At 38.6% G+C, this 27,798-nt stretch overlaps 1 protein-coding gene across 4 annotated transcripts; it reads left to right on the top strand.

Annotated features, from left to right (window-relative positions):
- The first annotated feature begins 5 nt into the window (after window positions 1–5).
- UFM1 (ubiquitin fold modifier 1) lies at window positions 6–27,491 on the top strand. Of its 4 annotated transcripts, none has more exons than XM_070471314.1 (6): window positions 6–334; window positions 411–467; window positions 5,020–5,077; window positions 6,662–6,701; window positions 26,098–26,184; window positions 27,408–27,491. In XM_070471314.1, coding segments are annotated over exons 1-6 (246 nt in total). In that variant the 5' UTR covers window positions 6–332; the 3' UTR covers window positions 27,410–27,491. The 4 variants fall into 4 exon arrangements, with proteins under 4 accessions (XP_070327415.1, XP_070327414.1, XP_070327413.1 ...); XM_020878212.2 differs by lacking the exons at window positions 26,098–26,184; window positions 27,408–27,491 and adding exons at window positions 8,083–8,115; window positions 9,550–11,632 and having other exon boundaries at window positions 236–334; XM_070471313.1 differs by lacking the exon at window positions 27,408–27,491 and having other exon boundaries at window positions 26,098–27,372.
- Window positions 27,492–27,798: the final 307 nt, after the last annotated feature.

The raw sequence follows: 27,798 nt of genomic DNA, 5'->3' as shown, positions 1-27,798 counted from the left end.
TGCAAACTGGGACCTTGAGTCTCACTGTCTCTGTGTTGCCTGACTAAAAATACGGCAGAAAAATAATTTCAAGTAAAAGAATATTCTTTCCATACGACCCGAAATTGTGTTCCAGAAATATACATACAAAAGCATTAGCTATTTTGATCTTGTAAGCTCCGCCCAACTTGAGCATCTGGGTCCAATGTTCAGGCAGTGTTTTGGACAATCGCATCCTCGGAGGACCCCAGCTTGCGGAAGGAGACGTGGACCTGATTTGGAAGAGACGCCGAGCCGGAAGTGGAGCTTCCTCACGGGTTTGCTGCGAGGTTTCGGTCTCGAACGGCGGCACCATGTAAGTGTTGGCTTTCCATACGCCCCATTCCGCGGTCCCGCTGCTCGACCTTAATCTCTCCCTCTCTCTCCCTCAGGTCGAAAGTTTCTTTTAAGATCACACTGACGTCGGACCCGCGGCTGCCATACAAAGTGTGAGTAGCTCTGCCGCGGTGGGAGGTGGAGGGGTGGGAGGTGGACGACTCGAGCCTTCCCAGCGGCAGCCCCCTCAGCGGTGCGCATTCCTCTCCTCTCCCCGAGACCGCCCCATTCTCACCTGAACCGAGTTATCGTATATCAGCTTGCCAGGGTGCGAGGCCGTGCGGGTGTGTGTGATTGGAACGTCGTTGTTGGGTTTCCCAGCTCTCTTCGGAACTCGTTTCGAGGGTGGTGGAGCGGGGACACGTGTGGACCGGGCCCTGGTGGTTTGATGGGATCCTTAATGTAGTCTGGAGTCCGCTTATAACGAGACAGGCCTTTCCCCGCATTGACCAGCTGTTTGGGGAGGTGAGGTGAGGCCTCCCAGCCCAGGTTCCAAAATAACCAGAACGTCAGGCCGTTGATTCCCGTTGGTGTGTCTCCCGCGATAGTTGGGCTTCACAGAGTAGAGCTCTTAACTCCCTCTTCTCATCATCTCTGATTTCTGCCTTTACACCGGGGTATTCTCATCGGTGTGTCAACTGGCTCTGGAAAACAATGAGGAGGGGGGAGGGAGGAAGGAGTAAGGCAGCATCAGTAACTATGTAAGATTGCCTGAAAGTGGTACCAGTTCAGTTAATACATATTGACTGAATGAATTTGCTGGCAGGCCTCTAGAGTGTGTGTGTGTAGTTGTATGTATAGTTTGTATATGGATATGTGTATATAAAGTGTATATAACATGTATGATTTCAGTTCAGTGGCTCAGTCGTGTCCAACTCCTTTCAACCCCATGGACTGCAGCTTGCCAGGCCCTCCTGTCCATCACCAACTCCCAGAGTTTACTCAGACTCATATCCAATGTGTCGGTGATGCCATCCAACCATCTCATTCTCTGTCATCCCTTTCTCCTCCTGCCTTCAGTCTTTCCCAGCATCAGAATCTTTTCCAGTGAGTCAGTTCTTCACATCAGGTGGCCAAAGTATTGGAGTTTCGGCTTTAACATCAGTCCTTCCAATGAATATTCAGGACTGATTTCGTTTGGGTTGGACTGGTTGGATCTCCTTGTAGTCCAAGGGACTCTTAAGAGTCTTCACCACCACAGTTCAAAAGCATCAATTCTTCAGTGCTCAACTTTCTTTATAGTCCACTCGCATATCTATACATGACTACTGGAAAAACCATAGTTTTGACTAGACAGACCTTTGTTGGCCAGGTGATGTCTCTGCTTTTTAATATGCTGGCTAAGTTGGTCATAACTTTTCTTCCAAGGAGCAAGCATCTTTTAATTTCATGGCTGCAGTCACCACCTGCAGTGATTTTGAAGCCCAAAAAAATAAAGTCTGTCACTGTTTCCACGGTTTCCCAATCATTTGCCATGAAGTGATGGGACCGGATGCCATGATCTTAGTTCTCTAAATGTTGAGTTTTAAGCCAACTTTTTCACTCTCCTCTTTCATCAAGAGGCTCTTTAGTTTTTCTTTGTTTCTGCCGTGAGGGTGGTGGCATCTGTGTATCTGAGGTTATTGGTATTTCTCCTAGCAATCTTGATTTCAGCTTTGCTTCACCCAGTCTCTCATGATGTACTGTGCATGTAAGTTAAATAAGCAGGATGACAATATACAGCCTTGATGTACTCCTTTCCCGAGGTGGAACCAGTGTGTGATTCCATGTCCAGTTCTAACTGTTGTTTCCTGACCTGCATACATATTTCTCAAGAGACAGGTCAGGTGGTCTGGTATTCCCATCTCTTGAAGAATTTTCCACAGTTTGTTGGGATCCACACAAAGGCTCTGGCATAGTCACTAAAGCAGAAGTAGATGTTTTTCTGGAACTCTGTTGCTTTTTCAGTGATTCAGCGGATGTTGGCAGTTTGATCTCCAGTTCCTCTGCCTTTTCTAAATCTAGCTTGAACATCTGGAAATTCACGGTTCACATACTGTTGAACCCCGTCTTGGAGAATTTTGAGCATTACTTTGCTAGCATGTGAGATGAGTGCAATTGTGCGGTAGTTTGAGCATTCTTTAGCATTGCCTTTCTTTGGGATTGGAACGAAAACTGACCTTTTCCAGTCCTGTGGCCACTGCTGAGTTTTCCACATTTGCTGGTATATTGAGTGCAGCACTTGCACAGCATCATCTTTTAGGTTTATGTGAGTAAAAGCAGCTCTGAGATTTGTGGGAAAACATGCTTCAACTTTTTAAGGCCACTTTTCACTTGTCAGGCAGGTAAACATGTAGTGTAATAGAGAAGCACCCTTCTGAATTGCTAATGGTTGCATTCTAGAAAGGATGTTGCAGTTGTAGATTCATTCTGGGGGAATGCCCCAGTTTTTATGGTTAGTTTTGTTGATTGATTCCTTGTTGATGCTGCTACTTGGTTATAGAAATGTTGAAATCAAGCATTCTCTGTCATGTACAGGATGCATTAGAAACACCGTAGACTCTCTCAGCTCAGATGGTAAAGAATCTACCTGCAATGCGGGAGACCTGGGTTCCATCTCTGGGTTGGGAAGATCCCCTGGAGAAGGGAACGGCTACTTACTCCAGTATTCTTGCCTGGAGAACTCCAGGGACAGGGGAGCCTGGTAGGCTACAGTCCTTAGCGTCACATAGAGTCCGACAGGACTGAGTGACTTTCACTCTTGACTCTTGCAGTCTAATTCCAGTCTTTCCAGTCTTAACTCCGTGCCTCACCTCCCCAGCCCCCGCACTACCACCATCATTTAAAGTTTCAGCCATCCTAGTTGCATATTGACAGCAAATCTTTTGAATTCTGCCTGCTCTGGCACACCTTCTCTTCTGTGCTTGGAATGTAGTTTTGTGAATACCACTTCCTGATAACATCCTTTAATAATTAAAATGGTGAAATTTGGAATTTCTGTGATGGTATAGAAAGTTCATGTCACCCTTCTCTAAGTGTCCACTGGTCAAGTTAGGCCATACTTCTGTTTATGTGAGATTTTTAATTTAAAAAAAAAAAATGCCAGTAGTTTACTTTAAAAGTTCACCTCAGTATACAGGATGGTTCTCATCTTTTCAAAATACCAGTATAATGTAAGAGTAAGTGATGTGACTGGCAAACTCAAGGATGTCAGATATAGATAAAGTCTCTGGAATGAAAGTAACTCCCAATCCCTGTGCAGTTTTCTGTCAGAACATTCACTAAAATATGCTTTTATGTTTTACTGGATTTTCTTTGGATAGTCTTACCAATTTAATCTATGAAGAGGAACTTTTGTTAATGAGTATCAACATGGCATTTAATTGTATGGTACAAGGACATTGCCTGTCTAGTCCAAAAGTGAATTGAAACCCCAAAGTTTAGAAGTTCTCTACAGGCAAGTTTTAGGACAGCGATTCTCAGGTTCTGAACTGTAAGTAAACTATAGAAATACTTGCAAAGTACTATTCCTGGCTTTGTAAATTTTTACATTGCCAGTTTATTAGTTATTTTTTAAATAAATAGCTATTCTTTATAATTTTATTTTTCTCTTTTTATTCCATGTAAAAAAGGAAAGGGAAGAAAAACATGTTCTATTTTCACTCTTTAGCAGTATTTTGGGGGAGTGGAATATGGCAGCCAAGAAATCTATTCACCCTTACAAAGTCATTGTAATGTGCAATGTTAGATATAATGATTTTTGTATTCAGCAGTCAATCTGTAGACTGAGTGAGGAGATGGTATATATACCTGAGAATGTTACATATAGTAGTTGGTATTAAATCATTAGAGAACAGTACAGTGGTGATAGAGAAATTTCAAAGAGAAATGTTAACTTTCTCTGCTTTGAAAGAGATTCTTTGTTTCTGTCTTTAATCACTGTAATTTGTTTTACATTAAGAATCTTACATAGCTTATTTTTTAACCTATTTCTCTACTTTCTTAAGGTATAATGTCAATTGTTTTTTATGGTTAAGTTGAACAGTTGATACAGATTGTTTGTTTATCAGTGATTTTGAATATACTTGCCACTATTCAAGTCAAAACCACACATCACTTCAAAATGTTATTTCAGATTGTGTTGTATGAGCTCTTTTTCATATAGGTGGAAAGTCACTTCACATTTTGCTGTAGTAAACATACTCATTTTTACCAACTTGGACTATTATTTTTGACTTGATGATTGAAAGTGCACAGAAAAGTCCATGAAAAGATGATGCTCCCCAGGTAACCCGTTCTTCTAATGAAAACGATCACATTCCTGCATAGGATGAACTGAAGGTGGCAAAGTGTACTTAAGATTGAGGAGAGATTCCACTTTTTGAAATCCATCTTTAGAAACAAGAAGCAACCTACATGCTAGACCTATTTGTATCAAAGTATTAAACATGTACAAATCCACACCTGTATAGGTTATGCATTTTCAAGTGGACCTGAGGGTACCATGTCAGCTATAAGGCTAATCATTGCTTTCTTTTTTAGAGTTAATGCACATAGTGTACAATCAGAACAGCGAACCTCAGACTCAAAAGACAGCTTTGCCAAGGTCTGCTATAGTAGCTGAAATAAGTAACAAAGGACTTAAAAAATCAGCCTTTCAAAAAAATTCTTTTTTAATTCTTGCAGACTCAGTGTTCCTGAAAGTACACCTTTCACAGCTGTCTTAAAGTTTGCAGCAGAAGAAGTAAGTATAGAAATTGGAACAGCCTGTAGAGAATACAATTTGTGTCTCAAAATGTGTCTCAAAAATCTGCATGTGTCTTGACCTCCCACTTCCACTTAATTTCATTGCTAGGTTTATGCTGTCAGAAGTTAAACCTTACTTAAAGGTAAAAGAAGAGTGAAAGTTGAGATCCACAGATACAAGAATGGGTTATACAAATTGACACATTTATTTAATGTAACTTAAATTATAAAGAGAATCCTTGTTGAAATTGAAAAGATAGTGATATGTCAATTTTTAAAAAACTTCACACTGTATGCTTGTATTATTACTAACTTTGATTCTGGAAGTATAATTTTATTATATACTTATCATGTTTTTCAGCTTTTCTCTATAAGCATGTGGAGTGTCAGTAAAATTTATTGTTTTTGAAAATATGGGTTTCTGTTTTTAAGAAATAAAATTTTTCCAAAGATTTTCATCAGAGGCATCTATAAAGCAACTGTTTGTACTTGACAATTAGAAGAGAAGCTTGTGACTTGGGAGACTTAGCATTCCTCTTTTAACTGTGTCATTAATTATTTGTTTGACATGACAGTTTCTCTCTTCCTGAAATTTCTTAATCTGTAAAATGGAAATAGTTAATGCTTATCATTCCTGCCCGGTTACATGATTTTGAGTAAAAATATATTAGCATTTATATTTAATGTTGTGGAATCTTTCAGTAAGAGTTGACTTGAGAATCCAAAAGTCCATGGATGTAAAACCCTAATATAATTCTCTTAATAAAAAATAAAATCCCCCAGCATAGGACTGGAAATTAAATAATGAGTAATCAAAGCCTGAGAGGAACTTCTTAGCATCCTAAATTGTAAAACACAATGGGATCTGAAGTAGAAATAAATGAAAACTGAGGAACATAAAATGCACTTCACATATAGGAAAAAACTTGTCAGTACTGTAGAAAGAAGTGGTAGTTTCTGTATGTACATCACTAGTAAAGCTTCCCCCAATTTCAGTTAAACAGCATTGTTGCTGTAGGCTGGAAAAGGGAAAAATTGTGTCTGTAGTTGCTTTTGATTTTTATTGTCATGTAATAGGTTACCACTAAAGAAAATACATAACTTAAAATGGATATAACCAAGAAGAACAACTAGAAACTTTGTCATATTTAAGTTTTAGAAATCTGAAATTGCCTATAATTTAGGTGTTTTAAAAAGTATTTAAAAGTTTTAAATATTACAACCTCTATAAAAACTTAACTTTTAAAATTTATTAAAGTATATTTTGAAGTTACTTTAAGTTTATGTAAAATTTTTGAAACATAAAGGACAATTAAGAATGTAGTAAAATTGTTTTTTTAGGTACGTAGGCCTGTAACAAATAATTGTTCTCATGTGTAGTTAAGTTCTTATTTTAAAACTTGATTGTTCAATTCATAAGTTAAAATGAGCTCTTAGCTTTTTCTCAACTATTGTGTGTGATTATTGTAAATACTGAGAGCAGAATTTCCCAGAGAGAACGTTTTCCTCAAACCACTGGAAATATCTTTTATAATTAGCATTTTATACACTTATATGTATTTTTTCTTCTCTTCCTTTTTAGTTTAAAGTTCCTGCAGCAACAAGTGCAATTATTACCAATGGTAAGAATTCATCTTAAACCTATTTATTACACAAACAGCTATTAGCTGTTGAAAGAAACCAAATTAGTTAAAATTGACTTAAAATACAAGAATCCTAAACCTTATATCAACATAAATGATGTACATAATTGTAAACACCAAGTCAGAGTTATTGTTCATAATTGTGTCTTCAGTTTTTCTGTGCTTCTGTTACGTAGTACAGTACTTTATGGGCTTTCCTGGTGGCTCAGATGCTGAAGAATCTGCCTGCAGCGCAGGGACCTGGGCTCATATCTGGGTCAGGAAGATTCCCTGGAGATGGGCGTGAACCCATTCCAGTATTCCTGCCTGGAGAATCCCATGTACAGAGGAGCCTCGCAGGCCACAGTCCGTGGGGTTGCCAAGAGTCAGACATGACCAAGCAGCTAAGCACAGCACATTGTAATATCATATGTCCTTATGCCAAATTATTGCTGAAAATAACTTGTCATTTAACAAAGTGTTTTTTATTGTATCATAAATGGTTTTAGAATATAGGAAGCTAAGCAGAAATGTACCTTTGCTGTCCCTTGCTGTTGCTTTCCTGATAGAAAACAATTCTTACAGGCTTGTAATAATGAGGATTTTATCCAGTTAGATAATATAAATTAAGTTCTGACTATCTTTGGATACTGCAAATAATTAATGGAACCTGCCCAAAGAGAAAATACTGAAATAAGATGAGGAACAAACATGGCAGGAAAGGCTTAACTATTAAGAATACAAAGTCATAGTCCCAGGTTCTGGTGAGTAGTTCACATATAGTTAAGAAAGACTAAGAGAAGGTGGTTTTAAAGAGCAGTAAGTAGTATGATTTAGTTTAGATAATGATGGAATTTCTCATTCTGAAACATTGTCCGTGCTGCCACATTGAAATGTGTTTGTATTTGGAAGAAAGCTATCCTTCCTTTTCTGGAACGTTTTAGATTCATAAATGAATAACTATTGGGAGAGTGCTTTGTCGACTTTTATCAAGTGTCAGTGGAACGTACATCACTCTGGCTCTTCAGCCTTAAGATTTGATGCCTCAGAGCAATGTTAAGTGATGACTGACATACTTAAGGTATTTTGGCTTTATTTTTCACCGGATGTGACAAAACAGTATGAAAAACTCTGCTCTGTCGAACTTCCTGGGATCGTTTCACTGATAGACATTGTCTAGTCCAGCAATATGTGTAAAGGCATAATAGTGAGAGATTGCAGTAGATAACCTACCTGCCAGATTGTCATTCGTGTTCTTGGTGTAACTGTTTGGCTTATGCCTGTATATACAGCAGCGTTGTTTTGGCACATTTCTTCTTGTTACTGTTAAAGCCTTTTAGCTTCAGAAATAACTTAGGTCATTTTACAACTTATTTTCTAGATGGAATAGGAATAAATCCTGCACAGACCGCTGGTGAGTATCGGCAATCCTTGGCAGTGTAGTGAAACTGTCTACATCATCAATTGATACTGAATATGTAATTCATTCTAATTAGACTTGATAGGATTTTACCAAGATAATGGCTGATTTTCAGGGATTATGGGGCAGTCTTTACCTGTGTGTGAATAATTTGTTACATTCTGTGTATCAGTTATATGCTTTTGGCTACAAGAAAGAAAATCTGACTAATGAGCATTAAAGTTTTTTAACTAATACATGTAACAAAAAATTTGAAGGTAGATTACTCTAATGGGAATAAATGTTCTGTAATAACTATCTCATTAGATAGTTGTGAGGTTGTGCATGTAAGTGCTTAGAAGTTTGCATTATTCATAATAAACATTCAGTAAATACTGACTATTATTATTTTGAAGAAGTACAGTCATTTAAATTTCATGGGACTTAGCCTGCACTGTGAGTTTCAAGCTGTTAACATTATGTAGTGCTATATATTGATACCCTAACAAGCAGGAAGGGTAAAAGTAGTCAAACTTTTTAACCAGCAGTTATGTATTTGTTTGGGATGTATCTTCTTAGCTTATAGTTCGGTTAAAATATTTTTAAATTAAGCATGATTTAATATAAATGCAGTCTTGAGACGTAGTTATTTTTAACTGTTATTTTTTAAGTATATCTACAAAATTATATTGTCCTCATAAGGCCTGGGATTGAAATGTAAATGTAGCCATATAACAAAGAGGGATTTAAAATGATAATTTCTTTTTACATAAGTCAGTTTTTCTAAGTGTATAATTTATTAAATCAAAAAGGCTATTTTTTGAAAATTGTGAGGCATTTTGTTGTGTAGATACTTTTAAACTTGGGTTTAAAGATTTGCGTTTTCTTACTCTATAAATGTCCAGTAGTTTATATTAATTTGAATTCCTTCTTACTCTGACATGTTGCCTGTTGGATTCCCCTTTAAAGTTGAATTGTGGGCATCATAAAGTGTGAAGAAAATCTCAGTAGGCAGCCCAGACCCAAAATAGGTCAGGATTGCTAAACTTTTGTCACTTGTGGTAATTTACACTTATTTTTCCTGCTCCCAAGTATTTTATTATATATTAAAGCAAATATTGATGATTGTGTTTGGTGGTATTTCTTTGAGTAGTGTCCTTCCTTTTTTTATTTTTGTGGATGGTAGTCTTATTTCAAATTCTCAGACATTTGTTGGGTTGTGAGGATGTGAGAGGAGTAAGAACAAGACATAAGAAGCCTCAACTTTGGTTATGAGGATATGAGAAGCATAAGAGCAAGAGTTAAGGAGCCTAGACTTGGGTTCTAATATTTTTGAGCTTTGCACCTACTTGACACTCCTTTGTTTCTTCTGCATATTAATTGTTGAATTGTTAATGATAGCGTGTCATTTTTTAAATACCTAACGTTTTGTTCTGTCTGTTTGTGTAGGAAATGTTTTTCTAAAGCACGGTTCAGAACTGCGAATAATTCCTAGAGATCGTGTTGGACATTGTTAATATCCGCTGCTTGGAACATAAAACCCCCTTCCAGAGTAAATTTGGTAATGTTATTATTGTAAAATTGGAATCAGGCGTTTGAAATCCTATGAAAACACCAGTAATTGATGACATAGTGAAAGGTGACTCTCTGTCTGTGCTGTTGACACTTCACGTGAGGAGAGAACGCATCCAGGCCTAGGGCACCATGACCACAGAGGATCAGTCTTTCATTGCTGCCTTGCTGCACACACAGGTAGTTCATCAGGGGTGAATGGATCAACCATCTGTGTCTTATAATCTGAGGGTGCTTCTGGTCATTCTTTCTGAGAACATCTGGAAAATTAAAATTTACTGAAACTTCCTTCTTGTCCCTGCGTTAAAAATGTAAAAAAGATTATGGATCTACACATGACGGTTGGCTTGTTAGCATCTGACTCACAGACAGAAACATAGTTGACTTCCTCCTTATATATCATTTATGATAAAGGATCATATCAATGAATAACTATCTTATCATTTAGCTTGTTTTAAAGTTTTAGACTTCTTGAGTTCTTATAAGTTTTAATTTGACATCAAAGAGCCCAAAATTGCATTTTCAGTCTAGCCCTTATGGGTAAAACTGGTTGGTATCCCACACCAAAGAGTTTTAGCGATGATCTTGCAGACTCCAGTACTTGTAATGATGAGAATTAAGAATAAGTAGAAGCATCAGTTGCTGAACTATGCATTCCTTTATTGATCTCTTTTAAAACAACTTTTAAAATAGGAATCCTCGAGAAACCATCATCTTTTTGAGGATAATCATAAATAGCATTCAGGGAGACAGTGTAAAGAAGAACATCTGAAAGTTCACAACAGCGTTCATAGAAATGCTAATTTAAATTCTGGTTGGTTATACATAATGAAGACCCACCATTTAAGGAAGCATTAAGATTATAGTTGTGGTTTGGGTAAGAAGCTAGGAAAGGAAAATGGGGAAGCCCAGATGACCAGGCTTCTAGCAAGAAGGAAAGAAACAAAAGGGAAGGCAAGCAGAAACTTGTAACAGGAGTGTCACAGAAAAGGCCAAAGTGGTTAGACAAAACTGCAGAGGCTATGGAGAGAACTGAAGGGAAAACAAAATACTTGACATTGTTATAAGGAGCCAAAGATGATCAGAGAAAGCACAGCATGGGCATTGTCAGCATGTGGTTTTCAGAATTCCCCTTAAAGAAAGATATACATAGGGAAGATTATGTTTGCCCTTAGTGAGGGCATCAGTATCTATGCATATCTTGAAAGGAGAAGGCTCATAGTGATTGAGAACCAGCACTTGACTTGCTGTATTCTAGAAGCTGCAGTCTCTGGAGGCAGGCCTGGTTGGTTGGTATCTGTTCTGCATTTTGGAGGCCTGGAAATGTAAGCTTCAAGATAGAGGTGTTGAATTATTCATGAATAAAGTGTTTCTAAAACCAGTTTTTATTGAAATGTGCATAGGCCCTAGGTTCATGGGGGGAAAAAATTATGTAACAGACTCAGTATCAGAAAGATGATATTGGTTAAGACCAAGACATGGTTCAGGTATTTGATAGTGACTAGAAGTCTTCTGAATTGTAAAGGGCAAAAAAATTTGTGCTGAGGTAGAAAAGTATGTTTCTGATGTTTGTGGAATTTTTTATTTTTATAAGCAAACTTATTTTCTGATGCCTAAAGACTCCTGGTCTTTAACAAAATTAAACCTCCATGAATGAGAAATTTTCTGACTTTTTTGTCTTATTTAGATTTTCCCTCATTCTGTTTCTAGCACAGAATTCTGCCTGATTTGTCACACACATAGGTTTTATGATGTCTCATAAATTATTTAATATTTTTGTTTTGGTTGGAAAATTTTATTACAGTAAGGTCTTAAAAATATTTTCTTGTATAGAACTAGACATGTTATTAAATATGATCTGTAACTTCTTTGCGCAGAATGTTTCAAAGTGGTGTATTTAAAGTGCTTTATTGGTCCATGATTCATCTTGTGAAAATACATTTTCTTATACCATAAACCATATTGTCTACTCTTATTTTATTATTGAAGTGCTTAATTAGCACACCTGTTGAGGCAGTATATAACAGATGTAGCCCCAAAAAGGGATAGGGGACAAAGATGATTAATGGCTATAGGTCTTACAAATGAGTGTATTCTTCCAAACACCAGTTCATTTTCAGATAAAACTGAAAGTGTAGTTAAGTGTCTATAGTAAGTGTTTAGGCTGATAGATCCTAAACCTGTGTGATTATCAAAGTGACTTAGAAAATTATGAATACAGACTTACAGAAACTACCCCTAAAGTTCTTACTCTTTAAATGTGGGATGATGTGCAAGCATTTCTGTATAAAAAGCAGTCCTAATGATTTCTGCTTTTCAGCTTAGCTTGAGAAACTTTTCACTTTGTGTGTGTGTGCTTAATCGTTCAGTCCTATCTGACTATTTGCAGCTCCGTGGACTGTAGGCACTAGGCTCCTTTGTCCATGGTTTTTCCCAGGTAAGAATACTGTAGTGGGTTGCCATTTCCTCTAGGGGATCTTCCTGACTCAGAGACGGAACCCACATCTCATGTGTCTCCTGCATTGGCAGGCAGATTCTTTACCACTGAGCCACCTGGGGAACCCTTTCATTTTGTAGATGAATTAAATGAAGTCTGAGGGGTCAGCGTGAGTAGAAAATGTTCTAGGATCTTGGAAAGTATTCTTGCTACTGCCTGCTTCTCCAGTAGCTAAGTGCAGAGATGCTGTAACAGTCTCTTGAGACTCAGTGGGAATAAAGCCTCCTTAAAGTGTTCCAAGTCCAGTTGTTTTTTTTTTGGGGGGGGGCGGTTAAAAAAAGTGTTTTAGTAACAGTTATTTGAAAGAAAAGCCAGTGGAAAGAAAATTCAGTCCAATTTAAGCCCTTAGTACCCAAATTAAGATACTAAGGATATCTACCATGTCTCTACTCAAAGACCTAGAAATATTTATAACTTGGAAGCATTTATATACTGAAATGGAGCACTTGTAAGTTAACTGACTATATATTGGTGTTCCCAAGGCTATTTATAAAACTGCATATTATGTAGGTAAATCATTTATATCTGTGTGTATACTTAGGAGCCTCTGGACTACAATCCGTGGGGTTGTGAAGAGTCTGAGCGACACGACTGAGATGCTAACACTTTGGGTTTCCCAAATGGCGTTTGTGGTAAAGAACCTGCCTGCCAGTGCAGGAGACATAAGAGACATGGGTTCAATCCCTGGGTTGGGAAGATCCCTTGGAGAAAGGCACAGCAACCCATTCGAGTATTCTTGCCTGGAAAATCCCACGGACAGAGAAGCCTGGAGGGCTGCAATCCATGAGGACACAAAGAGTCGGACACAACTGAAGTGACTTAGCACACACACATATACATATATGTGTTTTATGTATTTAACTATAGAATTAGTGGATATATATACACATTATGAATTACATATGTAACTCATCTGAAGTGTACATATATATTGAATATGAACATGAATACCCATTTTCAATATATTGAACATCAAAACATCTTGATAGATACTTTGACGTGTCTCATTCTTCACTACAATGCCAAATTATTCTTTTACTGAAGAAAGAAGATGCTTAAAAGAGGTTGAGATTTAAAACTTGACTCCTTGTTTGACTTTGGAACTCTCCATATCATACTATGGGGATTTTTCAGTATTATTTTCACAATACTAGATCTATATTGAATTATAAATTAAAAGAAATGTGTCAAGCTTAAATTCTCACTTCAGAGTATCAACTATGTACGTAATCATGAATGGCATTTTCACTTTTGGGGGCTTCCCTGATGGCTCAGATGGTAAAGAATCTGCCTGCAATGCAGGAGACCCAGGTTCAATCCTTGGATCATGAAGATCCCCCTAGAGAAGGGAAGGGCAACCCACTCCAGTGTTCTTGCCTGGGAAATTCCATGGACAGAGGAGCCTGGCAGGCTACAGTCCATGAGGTCGCAAAGAGTCAGATACAACTGAATGACTAACTTATTAAAATATGGTGTAAATATGGTAAGATCATAGGACATTAAGTAAAAGCCAGTCGAAGATAACTTTGAGTCTGGTGCTGCTCTAGAAGATGGTACAGACAATTATGTTTTTTTAACCTGTGTGTCTTGATGATACTGCTAAAAGACAAGTTCCTGGTAATCTTCTCCTCCAACCAGACTGTTGTGTATAAGCCCTTCCAATATAGAAATTCTGGAATTATACTCCGAAAGTGCCAGAGATAGATAAATCACTATTTAAATCACACTGTTTAATTAAACCATTAATTAAACATTCTTAACTCGATCTATCCAGTCTATTAGCCACATCCTAATTGCCTAAACCAGGTGTTTGAAACTCATTAGATTCTTGATTCTCTCTTGCCTTATCAAACCAATCACAAAATTGACAAAATGGGATTGATTCTGTTTACAGAATACAGCTCATAACCATCTCCACCGTCCAAAGCCCTCATCATCTCGTATATGCTCTTATAGAAGCATCTAGCCTCCATTTCCTTTTTCCACAGTTATGAGATATATGACATGGAAACGTGATCATGTAGTTCCACTAGTCAAAATCACCCTGAACAAAAATCTACGCGCTTCATGACATGTGCAGCCCTTCATGAACTGGTCTTTGTTCAGTCATCTGTTACTGCTGCTGTCTTTGTTACAGCGTCTTTCTCCAGTTCACACTGCACCTACACTGAACTACCAAAAATATTCAGTATCTTGGATGCGCCTTTGCTTTCTCCATTTGTCTGCCTGCAAAGCTTGGGACTCGTTCATCAAGTATGAAAGATGTGAAGCCTTTCCTCACTCCTCCCAAGCAGTTAGGTGTTTTAGCTGTCTAAGCACCCATTGTATTTTGTAGACTCCATTATAGCCATTATTAAATGCAGAGTTATATTTGTCTCTGATTGAAACTATGTATTTTATAAAAGCAAAAAATCATGACTGAAACTGGATGTTCAAATTGCCTTGCTCATGGCAGGTACTCAATAAAGACGTCAGAAGATTATGGTAAAGAATGAAAACTGAAAATTTCCAACTCTTCAGTTCAGTCGCTCATTCATGTCCGACTCTGCGACCCCACGAATTGCAGCACACCAGGCCTCCCTGTCCATCACCAACTCCCGGAGTTTACTCAAACTCATGTCCATTGAGTTGGTGATGCCATCCAGCTATCTCATCCTCTGTCGTCCCCTTCTCATCCTCTGTCGTCCCTTTCTCCTCCTGCCCCCAATCCCTCCCAGCATCAGGGTCTTTTCCAATGAGTCAACTCTTTGCATGAGGTGGCCAAAGTATTGGAGGTTCAGCTTCAGCATCAGTCCTTCCAATGAATATTCAGGACTGATCTTTAGGATGGACTGGTTGAATCTCCTTGCAGTCCAAGGGACTCTCAAGAGTCTTCTCCAACATCACGGTTCAAAACTCTTAGTCCCTTACAAATAATTCCTTTAGCCAGAAGAGTTGATGAACCTATGTACCCATATTTCCTCACTGCTTGAAGCAGGGATTTACCCTGTCTCAGAAATGAATTAATCATTCTTTTAAAAGTGTGGTACATTCTCCCATTTTTAAACAAATATATTAATCATTAGCTGTATTATTGATGTAGGGCGTCCCTTGTGGCTCAGTGGTAAAGAATCTGCCTGTCAGTGCAGGAGATGCAGGTTCAATCTCTGGGTCAGGAAGATCCCTGGAGAAGAAAGTGCCACCACATTCCAGTGTTCGTGCCTGGAGAATCCTATGGAGAGAGGAGCCTGTGGGTTACAGTCCACAAAGTCACAAAGAGTTGGACATGACATAGCAACTAAATAACAAAAAATCATGGATATTGGTAAATAGTATCTATGAAATGTGATTAAGAGTCATTCCTTTTTCTTGAGTTCTCCAAAAAAACATTTCAAATCCAGCAAAATCTACTGAAGTAATTACATAAAAGTGAGGATATGTATCAATCTTTTTTAAGGGAATGAGCACAGCTAGGAAATGTACTTACGTTTATCTCATTGAATCACTCTCTTCAACCATGTTCATTTCTTTACTGTTAAGGGAGCCAAGATTTAAGTTAATCTGGTCAAAGTTACAATAAGATTGACTTCTAGGCATATTTTTGCTTATGGGCTTTTGATCTTTCCTAGAATTATAATGAGATATTTTTCCAAAAAGAAAAAGTATACATCTGGGAAGGGTGTCTAATGCTTTTGAACAGGAATTGATGCTTTTCTACTGTGGTGTTGGAGAAGACTCTTGAGAGTCTCTTGGACTGCAAGGAGATCCAACCAGTCAATCGTAAAGGAAATCAGTCCTGAATATTCATTGGAAGGACTGATGTTGAAGCCAAAACTCCAATACTTTGGCCACCTGATGTGAAGAACTGACTCATTGGAAAAGACCCTGATACTGGGAAAGATTGAAGGCGGGAGGAGAAGGGGACGACAGAGAATGAGATGGTTGGATGGCATCATGGACTCGATGGACGTGAGTTTGAGTAAGATCTGGGAGTTAATGGACAGGGAAGCCTGGCATGCTGTGGTCCATGGGGTTGCAAAGAGTCAGACACGACTGAGTGACTGAACTGAACTGGGAAGGATCTCATAGCTTGCTATTGAATATTTCTTAGCACTTTCACTTTGCTTGAAAAAATTGAACATTCAATAATCTACAGACACATTGAAGACTTTTAGTAAATATGTGTACACTGATAACTACAAAGAGATTGTGAACATTGGAAAAGAATGTTTGTGGCCCTGTAAATAACCTGCTTTGCTATATCAAGGGTGTGTGGAAATTCTGTCTGGATGCAAATCACTGGCCAAGGTTGGCAGACATATGCAGAGAGCCAGTTTTTTGGCATAAATCTCTGATTTTCTGACAAAACTCTTAAGCAATGTAAAAGCTGTTATTGAGAGCATATTGTGATGATGCATCATGTCAATATTTGTTTGGTTGAGTAACATTGTGGATTTAATAATTCTTAAATGCACAATTTATCACCAATGAGCTATTTAAGAAAAAAAAAATTCTATGTGATGTTTGTTGTGAATGCCACAAACATTTTGACATTTTAAGTGGAGATGCTAGCTTCTGTGATTTTACTAAATAAATATTGGACAGATTAGGGCTTTAAAAATTATCATTAGGTGTGCACGTTTTGTAGAAATAACACATAAGAGACAATGACCAAATGATTAAGTCATAGAGGTCTTTATCCTTTCCGACCTCTGCTATAAATCCATATTACCTGCTAGACTATTTTACTCAACATTTTCGGTTCTAGCATAGCATTAGAAGATATAATCTTCTATGGTGTAGAAAAATAAATCAATTATTTATTGGGTTTTTTATTTTTTTATTTTTTTGGTATGAGCGAAAGATACACCTGGCACTTTGAGCCTTACACCTGGCACTTAAACCTGAAGTCTTAAAAAGGAATCATCACTATTAACTTCTTCCTGAAAAAGATAGCACACATGGATAACTAATATTATTTACTGAGCTTTAGCTTTGTATAAGGCAATTCTGTGTTTTACATGCTTATTTGACCCTCATTATAGTCTACGAGATCAAGAATATTTTTTCACAAAGTTGAGATTAAGAAGCTGGAATGTTCAAATAGATTTGGTAATTTTTCCAAGGTTACACAATGAATAAGCAGCAAAGGTATATGTAACTCAAACTTCCCATGAAGCCGCAGGATGCAGGACATAGCTGATTGGGCCCCTGACGAGTTCATCTAGTTCAAAATCCAGAAAGCTGGTACCTGCCCCAGTGCTACCTCTTCTTTGGCCTCTCTCCACTTTCTTCATTATTCATCCTGACCTATCTCTAACCCTTCCATGTAGCTTAAAGCCAGTAAGAAAAGAGGGTCGTATGAGCAGAAGACTCTGTAGGTGCATCCATGCTTCATGCTGCTTCATATCTCTCTGACATTCTTTCATTCCTTTGTTCAGGCATTTACTCACCAAGGATACAAAGATGAATTAGACCAATTCACTGCTTTTAGGAGTTAAGGTCCATGCTCCGAGGCTTGTTGTGTTGGCTGCAGTTTCTAACTTCCCACCATTTTTCGTATGTCGCATTGGATGTTCTCAATTTCTTGTTTAAAGCCTGATGACCCCCATGCCCACCCCTCACCCATCACTTCTTCCTCTTCACAGTTAGCCTACATTGGTAATGTAAATGGTGTTTACTGGGACTTCCCTGGCGGTCCTGTGGTTAAGACTTTGCCTTTCAGTGCAGGGGGGTGTAATTCCATCTGTGGTCAGGGAGCTCAGGTACCACATAGCTCATGGCTGGAAACACAAAACATAAAACAGAAGCAATATTATAACAAATTCAATAAAGATTTTAACGAGTGGTCTATATGGAAAATGAAACATAAGTGGTGTTTACTAAAGAGTTGAAGATAACTGAGGCCAACCAAGGTCAATGGATCTGGAGAAAAAGTAAGAAGCCATGTTTTAAAGCAAAGGGGCTTTCCTGCTAGCTCAGATGGTAAAGAATCCACCTACCAAGCAGGAGATGCGGGTTTGATCCCTCAGATCCCCTAGGGGAAGAAATAGCAACCCACTCCAGTATTCTTGCCTGGGAAATCTCATGGACAGAGGAGCCTGGTGGGCTACAGTCCATGGGGTCACAAAAGAGTCAGACACGACTGAGCGACCTAACACACGTAAAGCCAAAGGCAAGGTAGTAACCAAAGGCGAGGGACTAAAGTAGGTAGAGCTTAGAATTCAGGAACTAATGGAATTTGAAATCCTAAACTGGTCAGGCATCAGGAATCGCACTGGTAACAAAAAGGTCATGACATACTGGGCATTTGGCGGGTATGATTTGGCAAGAGAAAGATGAGTAAATTGGTGTAGGTATGTCATAGGCAGTTGTTAAGAAATGTGAAATTTAATTTGACACAACTACTGTCCCAGTCAAGAAGCAGGAGAAAATCTGAAGTCAAGAACCCATTTGTTCAGTTTCCTGTTGGGAACTAAAGAACCACATCAGAAAGATGTTTCAACAGGTTGAATATAGTATAGGCTGGGCTTCCCAGGTGGCTCAGCGGTAAAGAATCCACCCGCCATTGCAGGAGATGCTGGTTTGCCCCCTGGGTCAGGAAGATCCCCTGGAGAAGGAAATGGCAACCCACTCCAGTATTCTTGCCTGGGAAATTGTATGGAGAGAGGAGCCTGGTTGGCTGCAGTCCATGAGGTCCCAAAGAGTCAGACACGACTTGGTGACTAAGCAACAACAACAATCCATCATTCAACTATCTGTTTGATACAAAACCGTGTGGCGCCCAGAGCATCCTCTCAGAGAACAAACAGGGAGAAGCAGAAAAGGTGGAGGCTTCATATTAAATGGGAAATGGAAGTCACAGAGCCAATTATAGGTACATTTCTGCTTGTTAAAGAGCCTTCAAAATAGAAAGTTTAAAAAATCTGCCTCTAAAGTTTTCAGTGAAATTGGAAAAAAAAAATGTGATAGGCCATATATAAAAAAGAATATCCATTCTGCCTGCCAAAGTAATCATTTTCTTCCTCTTACCAGATTCAAGGCACAGGATAATTGCCTCTTCGTGATGCTTTGTTATGAGTGTTCTAAATAAACCACTCTCAAGTGGCCCCCTTAAGAGCAGCACCCCCTAGGAATGTACCATTGAGCCTTGAAACTATAATTTGTTGCAGACATTCTGAGAAGAATGCATGCTTTCCCAATGTCTAAACTTGATAATTAGGTGTGTTTAGTTATAGTTAAAAATAAAATGAAGTGGAAAGTTATCCAGGTGCAAGTTATTAACCTGAAGTGATGGCAGGCAGAAAGGAACTTCAAAAAGCAAGCTCATTTTTGGTGCACATTATGTGATTCAGACACTTTGCTAAGCGCTGTAACAAACATACCTCTTCATCCTTCATATTGATCCATGTATACATTTCTTTTATGGATCATGAGAGAGGAAAGTGACTTATTTACCAAGTAAACAGTAGGACAGAACTCAAACCCATGGTGGTTTGATTCTAAAGCTTATATTCCTTCCATTCAGTTCCAGCAACTGAGACATAAGTAGAGAATGTGCACAGCAGCACATCAGTCTAATTTCTCAATCCATCAAGTTTCTTCACATTCTGGCCCCTGGTGTCTTTATCAGAATCATATCTCTGCTATACCTCACCCTACACCCTTTTCTGTAACCCTTCTTGGGTAACCCGTCATCCTTTTGGTCATGCTGTTCTTGCCTGGAATATCCATTTCTACTCTTCTCTGCCCGCAAGGTTCTTAACCAGGTACACTACCACTCTCCTAGGAGATATTTGGAAATGTGTACCACTTTCATGGTTGTCAGAAGGGGGCACTACTGGCAGTAAGCACCTGGGAGCTTGGGTTAACAGCAGTCTCCATGCCCTGATGTGTGGATAGCTGCACATGGCAGAGGACAGAGGACTGCTCTGTGCCAAGTGCCCATTGACCCCCACTGAGTGCACAGATCATGGATCTTGCTATTCCCTCCAGCCCCATCACCTTCATGAACTTTTTGACATTCTGCATGCTTGGTCCCAAAATGGTCTTTCCCTTTTCTAGAATGCAGAAAGATTTCCTGTCTATTAGTCTGAATGTTTAGTGCTAATGTAGTTTGACCTCAATTATGAGTTTTCCTTTCTTGTTACATACATTCTTTGTGTTTCTAGTAGTTCTTTGAATGATCGTTGAGGTCAGGTTCATGTCACGTGTCCCTTTAATTGCAATCACAATAGCAAATATTTCTATAGCTTATGTAGCATGGATATGCCAGCCACAGCTCATATACATATATATAAACTCATTTAATCCTCCCCAAACACTATAGAATATTATCATTCCCATTTTATAGGCAGAAGAATGGAAGAAGAGAGAGGTTAAGTAACTCACACAAAATCACACAGTTAAGCCAGCAGTTCAAACCCAGAGAGTATGGCTTCAGAGTCTGATGCTCTTACTGCCAAATTCAATGGACTTTCCTAACAAACATGTCCTGAGCACCTACTATAGATCAAATGCAAAAATAAGACTTTAATTTTTAGAAAATATTAATAAAACTGTTTAACTATAATAATGGAGTAACAGAGATCTAAAGATGGGCACTTGACCCAGTTAAAGGGGAAAAGGGAGGCCTCCTAAAAGGATGAGGTAAACCTGGAGCATCAGGTTCAAGCCAGGGTCAATGGAAAAGCAGGGTAGAGAGTAGGCAGAGACAGCTCACAGAAGAGCCATGTCAATTAGCTTAAGTTTAACCTTGTAGGTAGTAAGTTTCAAGCAATGGGTGACCCAGTCAAGTAAGAGTTTTACAAATGGCATCTTGGAATCCAAGTGAGGATGATCTGAGGAGAGAAAGTTTATAACACTGACAGTGGTTGGGAGGCTGTGGCAGTGCAGGTGATGATAGTGATGATGGTGGTGATGGTGGTGATGATGGTGGGGATGGTGGTGGTGGTGGTGATGATGGTGGTGATGGTGATGATGGTGGTGGTGATGGTGATGATTGTGATGATGGTGATGATGGTGGTGGTGGTGATGGTGGTGATGATGGTGATGGTGGTGGTGGTGGTGATGGTGGTGATGGTGATGATAGTGGTGATGATGGTGATGATGGTGGTGGTGATGATGGTGATGGAGTTGATGGTGGTGGTGGTGGTGATGATGGTGGTGGTGGTGATGGTGATGGTGCTGGTGGTGGTGGTGGTGGTGATGATGGTGGTGGTGATGCTAATGATGGTGGTGGTGATGATGGTGGTGGTGATGGTGGTGGTGATGATGGTGATGATTGTGATGATGATGATGATGATGGTGATGTGGTGATGGTGTTGATGGTGATGGTGGTGCTGATGGTGGTGGTGGTGGTGATGGTGGTGGTGATGGTATTGATGGTGGTGGTGGTGGTGATGATGGTGGCGGTGATGGTGTTGATGGTGGTGGTGGTGGTGGTGATGGTGATGGTAATGCTGATGGTGGTGGTGGTGGTGATGGTGGTGGTGATGGTGTTGATGGTGGTGGTGATGATGGTGGTGGTGATGGTGATGATGGTGATGATGATGGTGGTGATGATGGTGGTGATGGTGGTGATGATGGTGGTGGTGATGGTGGTGATGATGGTGATGATGTTGATGGTGGTGGTGGTGGTGGTGATGATGGTGATGCTGATAATGGTGGTGGTGATGCTAATGATGGTGGTGATGATGGTGGTGTGTGTGATGATGGTGGATGTGTGTGATGGTGTGGTGTGGTGGATGGTGGTGGTGGTGATGGTGATGGTGATGTGATGGTGGTGATGATGGTGGTGGTGATGATGGTGGTGGTGATGGTGATGATGGTGATGATGATGGTGGTGATGATGGTGGTGATGATGGTGGTGATGATGGTGGTAATGGTGGTGATGATGTTGATGGTGGTGGTGGTGGTGATGGTGGTGGTGGTGATGATGGTGGTGGTGATGATGGTGATGATGATGGTGATGATGGTGCTACGGTGATGATGGTGGTGACAGAGGCCTGCCTGAACATGGATATCTCTACCTTGGTGGTGGTGTTCAGTCGCCTCCACAACCCAATGGACTGCAGTACACAAGACTTCCCTGTCCTCCACTATCTCTACCTTACATGTCCTATTGTGGACTATCCCCTCAACTCCAGGCTACACTGAATTCCCCTTCTTTCACTCACTAGCATCCTCCTAATATACCAGCATCCACCTAGTATATCCCAATATGGCCCATATGCCTTTTCTTGGGTAGATGGATTACAAATCAAGCCTACACTTCATGTACTTCAATGGGAAGCAACATGGTGCATGAAGATGAGCACTAAGCCAAGGATCATAATATTTGGATTCAGCTCCAGTGTTGCTTTTGACCACCTGTGTCACTTAACCTCTATGAGCATATTCTTTTTTCCTGGGTAATTGAGGATACCCTTGAAAAGGCCAGAAAATGTTAGAAAAGAAGGTGTCTTATCCCTTTGCCAGGGACAAATGTTACTTATCCTCTGAACACTAAATTGTTATTTTATTATAATCCTAGAAAATATTTGTGTTTCTTATTTTGACACAGACACCTCTATTTTATCATTTTGTGACAAACAAGTTTCATTGTTATTATTTTTTAATCTGCCCATGAGCCATGCTGTGCCCTTGGTTCACTTCTTTGGAAATTCTGCTGAAGTCAGTGGGACATGGAATGATTATCTTACAGCTGAGCCTGGCCTGTGTTCCTCTGTGATTAGCGTGGCAGGAGGCCAGAGAGAACTTAGGAAGCAAAGAGCTGTATCTGCGTGAGCAGTGTCTCTGGAACATGAATTCCAATGGGGCTGCAGAAAGGAAATAATGACTCTAACAGACCCGTCTTGTCCTGTTTCCATCGTCACTGACCATGCTGCCTTTTCTGCAACATCTGTAAAAAAAATATATGAAGGGAGGTTGTGTGTGTGTGTGTGCTCTGTGTTTGTATGGTACATCTACCTATGTGATGTCAGTGTAATGTGTATATGAGTCTATCTTCTGAGCAAAATAAGGTTTAAAGGGAATTCAATTACAACATCAGTTGCCCTCACTTCCCCAGAGAAGCCTCATAGCATGTAAATATCTCAGGCCTTAGCAACACTGCTTAATTAGCAACATTTCTTAATTATGGACCTGCATCTCCCTGTGTCTAGCATATGACAGGAGCACAGGGTCTTTGTGTTCACACTCTATATCCAGTGTGGTTCTTGGCACATAGAAAGAGACCAAAATTTGTTGAATTGCTTGTGATCAAATCAACCCAAATTTCGGTAATTAACTTGGAACAGTTGCTTCTCATCGTCATGTGAGCCCCAGAAATTTCTGTCAAGCAGCGGAAAAAAGTTGCTTTTAATAAGGATGGCAAGTTTAGTGTCAATCTTAATGTGTATGAGTCTTTGCAATTCAGTGAGATAAAAAGTACTCATTGAGGAATACAAATTCATAAAACAGGAATTCAAATGGCTTATGTGTTTTTAAACATTTTCAAACTCACTAGAAATCAAAGAGCCAAATATAAGTAAAAAAAAAAAAATATATATATATATAGTAGTATAAGATTCTATTTTGTCCATCAAAATATCATGGATTAAAATTAATAGATGATATCTGAGTTGACAAAAGATGCAAGACATAGATCCTCTTATACAGAGGGGGTATAAATGTAAAGTGATTTGATCTTTCTGGAGGACCACTCCTAATATTCTCAAAAGTCTTAAATAGATCATTTCACCTGGTGATCTCCATTTCTAGGGAATTATTCAATGCAAGTAATCAGAGATGTGAACAAAGTTTTCTGCGCAAGAATATTCATCATAGCATTATTTATAAAAGCAGAAAACAAAAAAGAAATAACCTCAATGTTAAATAATAGAGATTTACGTATAATGTATATTATGTAAAAATGTAGTAATACCATTGGGAAAATTAGTGATTTTTAAGTGTAATATTTAATTAAAATTGTATTGTGTGTATATATACATATATACACTGAATATTATAGACATGCTTATATTCTAACAGTGGTTAGGTGATTTTAATTTTTTTATATTGTCTAAATTTTAAGTTTTAACAGTTATTGATATCTCTTATTCAATACCAAAAGAATATAAGTTATTGAGAATATGTTAAGATTTTGGAGATCCTAAATATTTAGTATATTATCTTTAAATTTCAGGAGGAAAGTGCCAGAGGCAATCTCTTTTCTTCTGCTTTCTTGCACAGTTTCTAATGCTTCAGTTGCTTGCTGAGTACCACATCAGCTAGTAATTTTTTCTTACTATGTCAGAACCTACTTCTGATGCATTTTTTTAATCTTTTTTAATTCTTATGTATCTCTAGCTATGGCCCCACGGATGAGACTCTTCTCTGTAATGTCTAAGGAAAATGCTACTTGTTCGCAGAATGACAACAGAAGTAAAACCTTCTCTTTGATCTGGACCAAACTTCAAGAAAATTGGTTGAGCATGTATGGTGTTAAAAAGGCTCTGTCTATAAACATTTTTCTTAGTTTAAATGAAGAATCAAGCTCTGTATCTTTGACCTTTGAAATGAGCTCATCCTGCCAAGAATGTTATTAGTGTTTTAGACAGGAGACAGCTTTGAGTACCACTAAGTCCATGATCAGGAAATTTTTTTTTCATTTATTTTTATTAGTTGGAGGCTAATTACTTTACAATATTGTAGTGGTTTTTGTCATACATTGACAGGAATCAGCCATGGATTTACATGTGTTCCCCATCCCGATCCCCCCTCCCACCTTCCTCTCCACCCGATCCCTCTGGGTCTTCCCAGTGCACCAGGTCTGATCACTTGTCTCATGCATCCAACCTGGGCTGGTGATCTGTTTCACCCTAGATAATATACATGTTTCAATGCTGTTCTCTTGAAACATCCCACCCTCGCCTTCTCCGACAGAATCCAAAAGTCTGTTCTATACATCTGTGTCTCTTTTTCTGTTTTGCATATAGGGTTATCGTTACCATCTTTCTAAATTCCATATGTATGTGTTAGTATATTGTAATGGTCTTTATCTTTCTGGCTTACTTCACTTTGTATAATGGACTCCAGTTTCATCCATCTCATTAGAACTGATTCAAATGAATGCTTTTTAATGGCTGAGTAATATTCCATGGTGTATATGTACCACAGTTTCCTTATTCATTCGTCTGCTGATGGGCATCTAGGTTGCTTCGATGTCCTGGCTATTATAAACAGTGCTTCAATGAACATTGGGGTGCACGTGTCTCTTTCAGATCTGGTTTCCTTGGTGTGTATGCCCAGAAGTGGGATTGCTGGGTCATATGGCAGTTCTATTTCCAGTTTTTTAAGAAATCTCCACACTGTTCTCCATAGCAGCTGTACTAGTTTGCATTCCCACCAACAGTGTAAGAGGGTTCCCTTTTCTCCACACCCTCTCCAGCATTTATTGCTTGTAGACGTTTTGGATAGCAGCCATCCTGACTGGCGTGTAATGGTACCTCATTGTGGTTTTGATTTGCATTTCTCTGATAATGAGTGATGCTGAGCATCTTTTCATGTGTTTTTTAGCCACATGATCAGGAAATTTTGTCAGATATTTATACTTGTGGATGTGTGCATGCATGCTCACTTAGTCGTGTCCCATCTCTTTGCAATCCATGGACTGTAGCCCACCAGATTCCTGTGTCCACGGGAATCTCCAGGCAAGAAGACTGAAGTGGGTTGCCATTTCCTCTTCCAGGGGATCTTCCCAACCCAGGGATGAAACCTACATCTTCTGCATTGGCAGGTAGATTCTTTACCACTGAGCCACCTGGGAAACCCCATATATATGTATAGTGAAAGTCACTCAGTCCTGTCTGACTGTTTGCAACCCCATGGACTGTAGCCTGCCAGGCTCCTCTGTCCATGGACTTCTCCAGGCAATTCCATAAATCTACTGCTGTTCCCTTCTCCAGGGGATCTTCCCAACCCAAGGATCAAACTGGGGTCTCCTGCATTGTGGGCAGATTCTTTACCAGCTGAGCTACCAGGGAAGCCTATATGTATGTATACGTATCTATAAATCATGGAAATATATGTCTTCCTATCAAGACATTAGAAGTCTTTGAATAGTTTTATCTATGTATTCTCTTTGTGTATTGAATTTCCAAATAAATCCTTCACGTTAAAGTCCATATCCTGGAACTAATCAGCAAACAGAAAAGTGGAAAGTTAAAAGGAGTCCATTTTGTCCTATCTCTATAGTGATTCACAATGAAAGGAGAGAATATCTGATTGTCTAAGCTTTTGTAGTAAGGCACAGTTTTATTCAGGTGTGCTTGATAAAAGCAGTTAAAAATTGGCATGAGTGAATCTTTTCTTACAGATTTTATCGACAGATTGTGGTGGCTTTATCTTTTTACTAAAGAGGGATTGTCATAATGTTTATCAGCTTTGTGCATATTGTAAATTGCTTTATCTTGATTTTACATTGTTTGCACATGCATTGTATAGATAAATAAAAATCAATTTTCTTTTGTAAAGAATAGTCTTCACTCTAAATATTGATTTCTCCTTTACAATTTTACTGAGCCCAGTTGATCCAAGTTGTCTCTATTTTGATTATATGTTTTATTTTTGGCCAATTATGACGCAGCTGCCTTTAAAACTTGGAAAACAATCTTTGCTACCAGGTCAGTGTCACTTGCTAGGCTGGAGATATCATCCTAGATCCTTATATGGAGAAGGAATGTTGCATAATTGAAAGACAGGTTTGGAGTCAAATCATAGGTTACTTTGTTTCTTCCTAAGTAAAATAAAATTTTTAAATGATGACACCAAGCATGAAGCAGCACTTGTGGAAGTAGCTGGAAGGATACTCAGTAAAAATTAGCTTACTTCTTTGTCCTGCATTACCTCTCCTTGCCCCATCCTCTTCACAGCAAGATGAACGAGAATTGTATTTTTATTGTCTTGTAAAAATAATTTTAAAAATTGGACATTTATATTCTCATTTAAAAACATGTAAATGTCTTTCATTCCTTTACCATCTGTACTCCCATAAATCCTCTGAATCACACATTAGATTTCCTGCGATGCTATTTTTTCTTTCCCCGGTTAAGTAAATGATTACCTTATTCCTTCTTTCTCCTATTTGATTTTTTTTTAATGTTGGCTCTGTTCTCAGGATCTAAGAAAAATACATATTACCAGTTATGGTAGAAATATATTTATCTACAAAATAGGTTTGTTTGCAACAATGAAGTTTATTTGTCTTCATTAATAGGAGGAGTAGAGGAACAAGAAAGACCTCTAAGAAGCAAAGCTACAGCATATTACCTTATATATAGGACTCCTGGATGGGAAATCTGGCAACTAAATTTCTAAATAAATATATATACATATATATATATATATGATACCATATTTTGCTTTTAATTGATTATTCTGTCATAAAGCCATTGATTAAGAATTTTTCTGAATTATTATATAATTCATTCATTCTACTAGCTAGTTTACTAATCCCTACTAATAAGCAACACTTTATTTGTTAAATCATTTTGTGACACTCTTATATATGTATTCCTGTTTTAAATTGAAAGTAACTGAAAGTAATATAAAGTTATTTATATTAACTATTTTCTAAGATGCAAAGCCTACACAATTATGAACTTATG

The sequence above is a fragment of the Odocoileus virginianus genome, chromosome 8 (assembly GCF_023699985.2).
Source record: "Odocoileus virginianus isolate 20LAN1187 ecotype Illinois chromosome 8, Ovbor_1.2, whole genome shotgun sequence".
Taxonomy (NCBI): Eukaryota; Metazoa; Chordata; class Mammalia; order Artiodactyla; family Cervidae; genus Odocoileus; species Odocoileus virginianus.
Note: the sequence above shows the minus strand (reverse complement) of the source record. Positions and strands in the feature narration are given on the sequence as shown.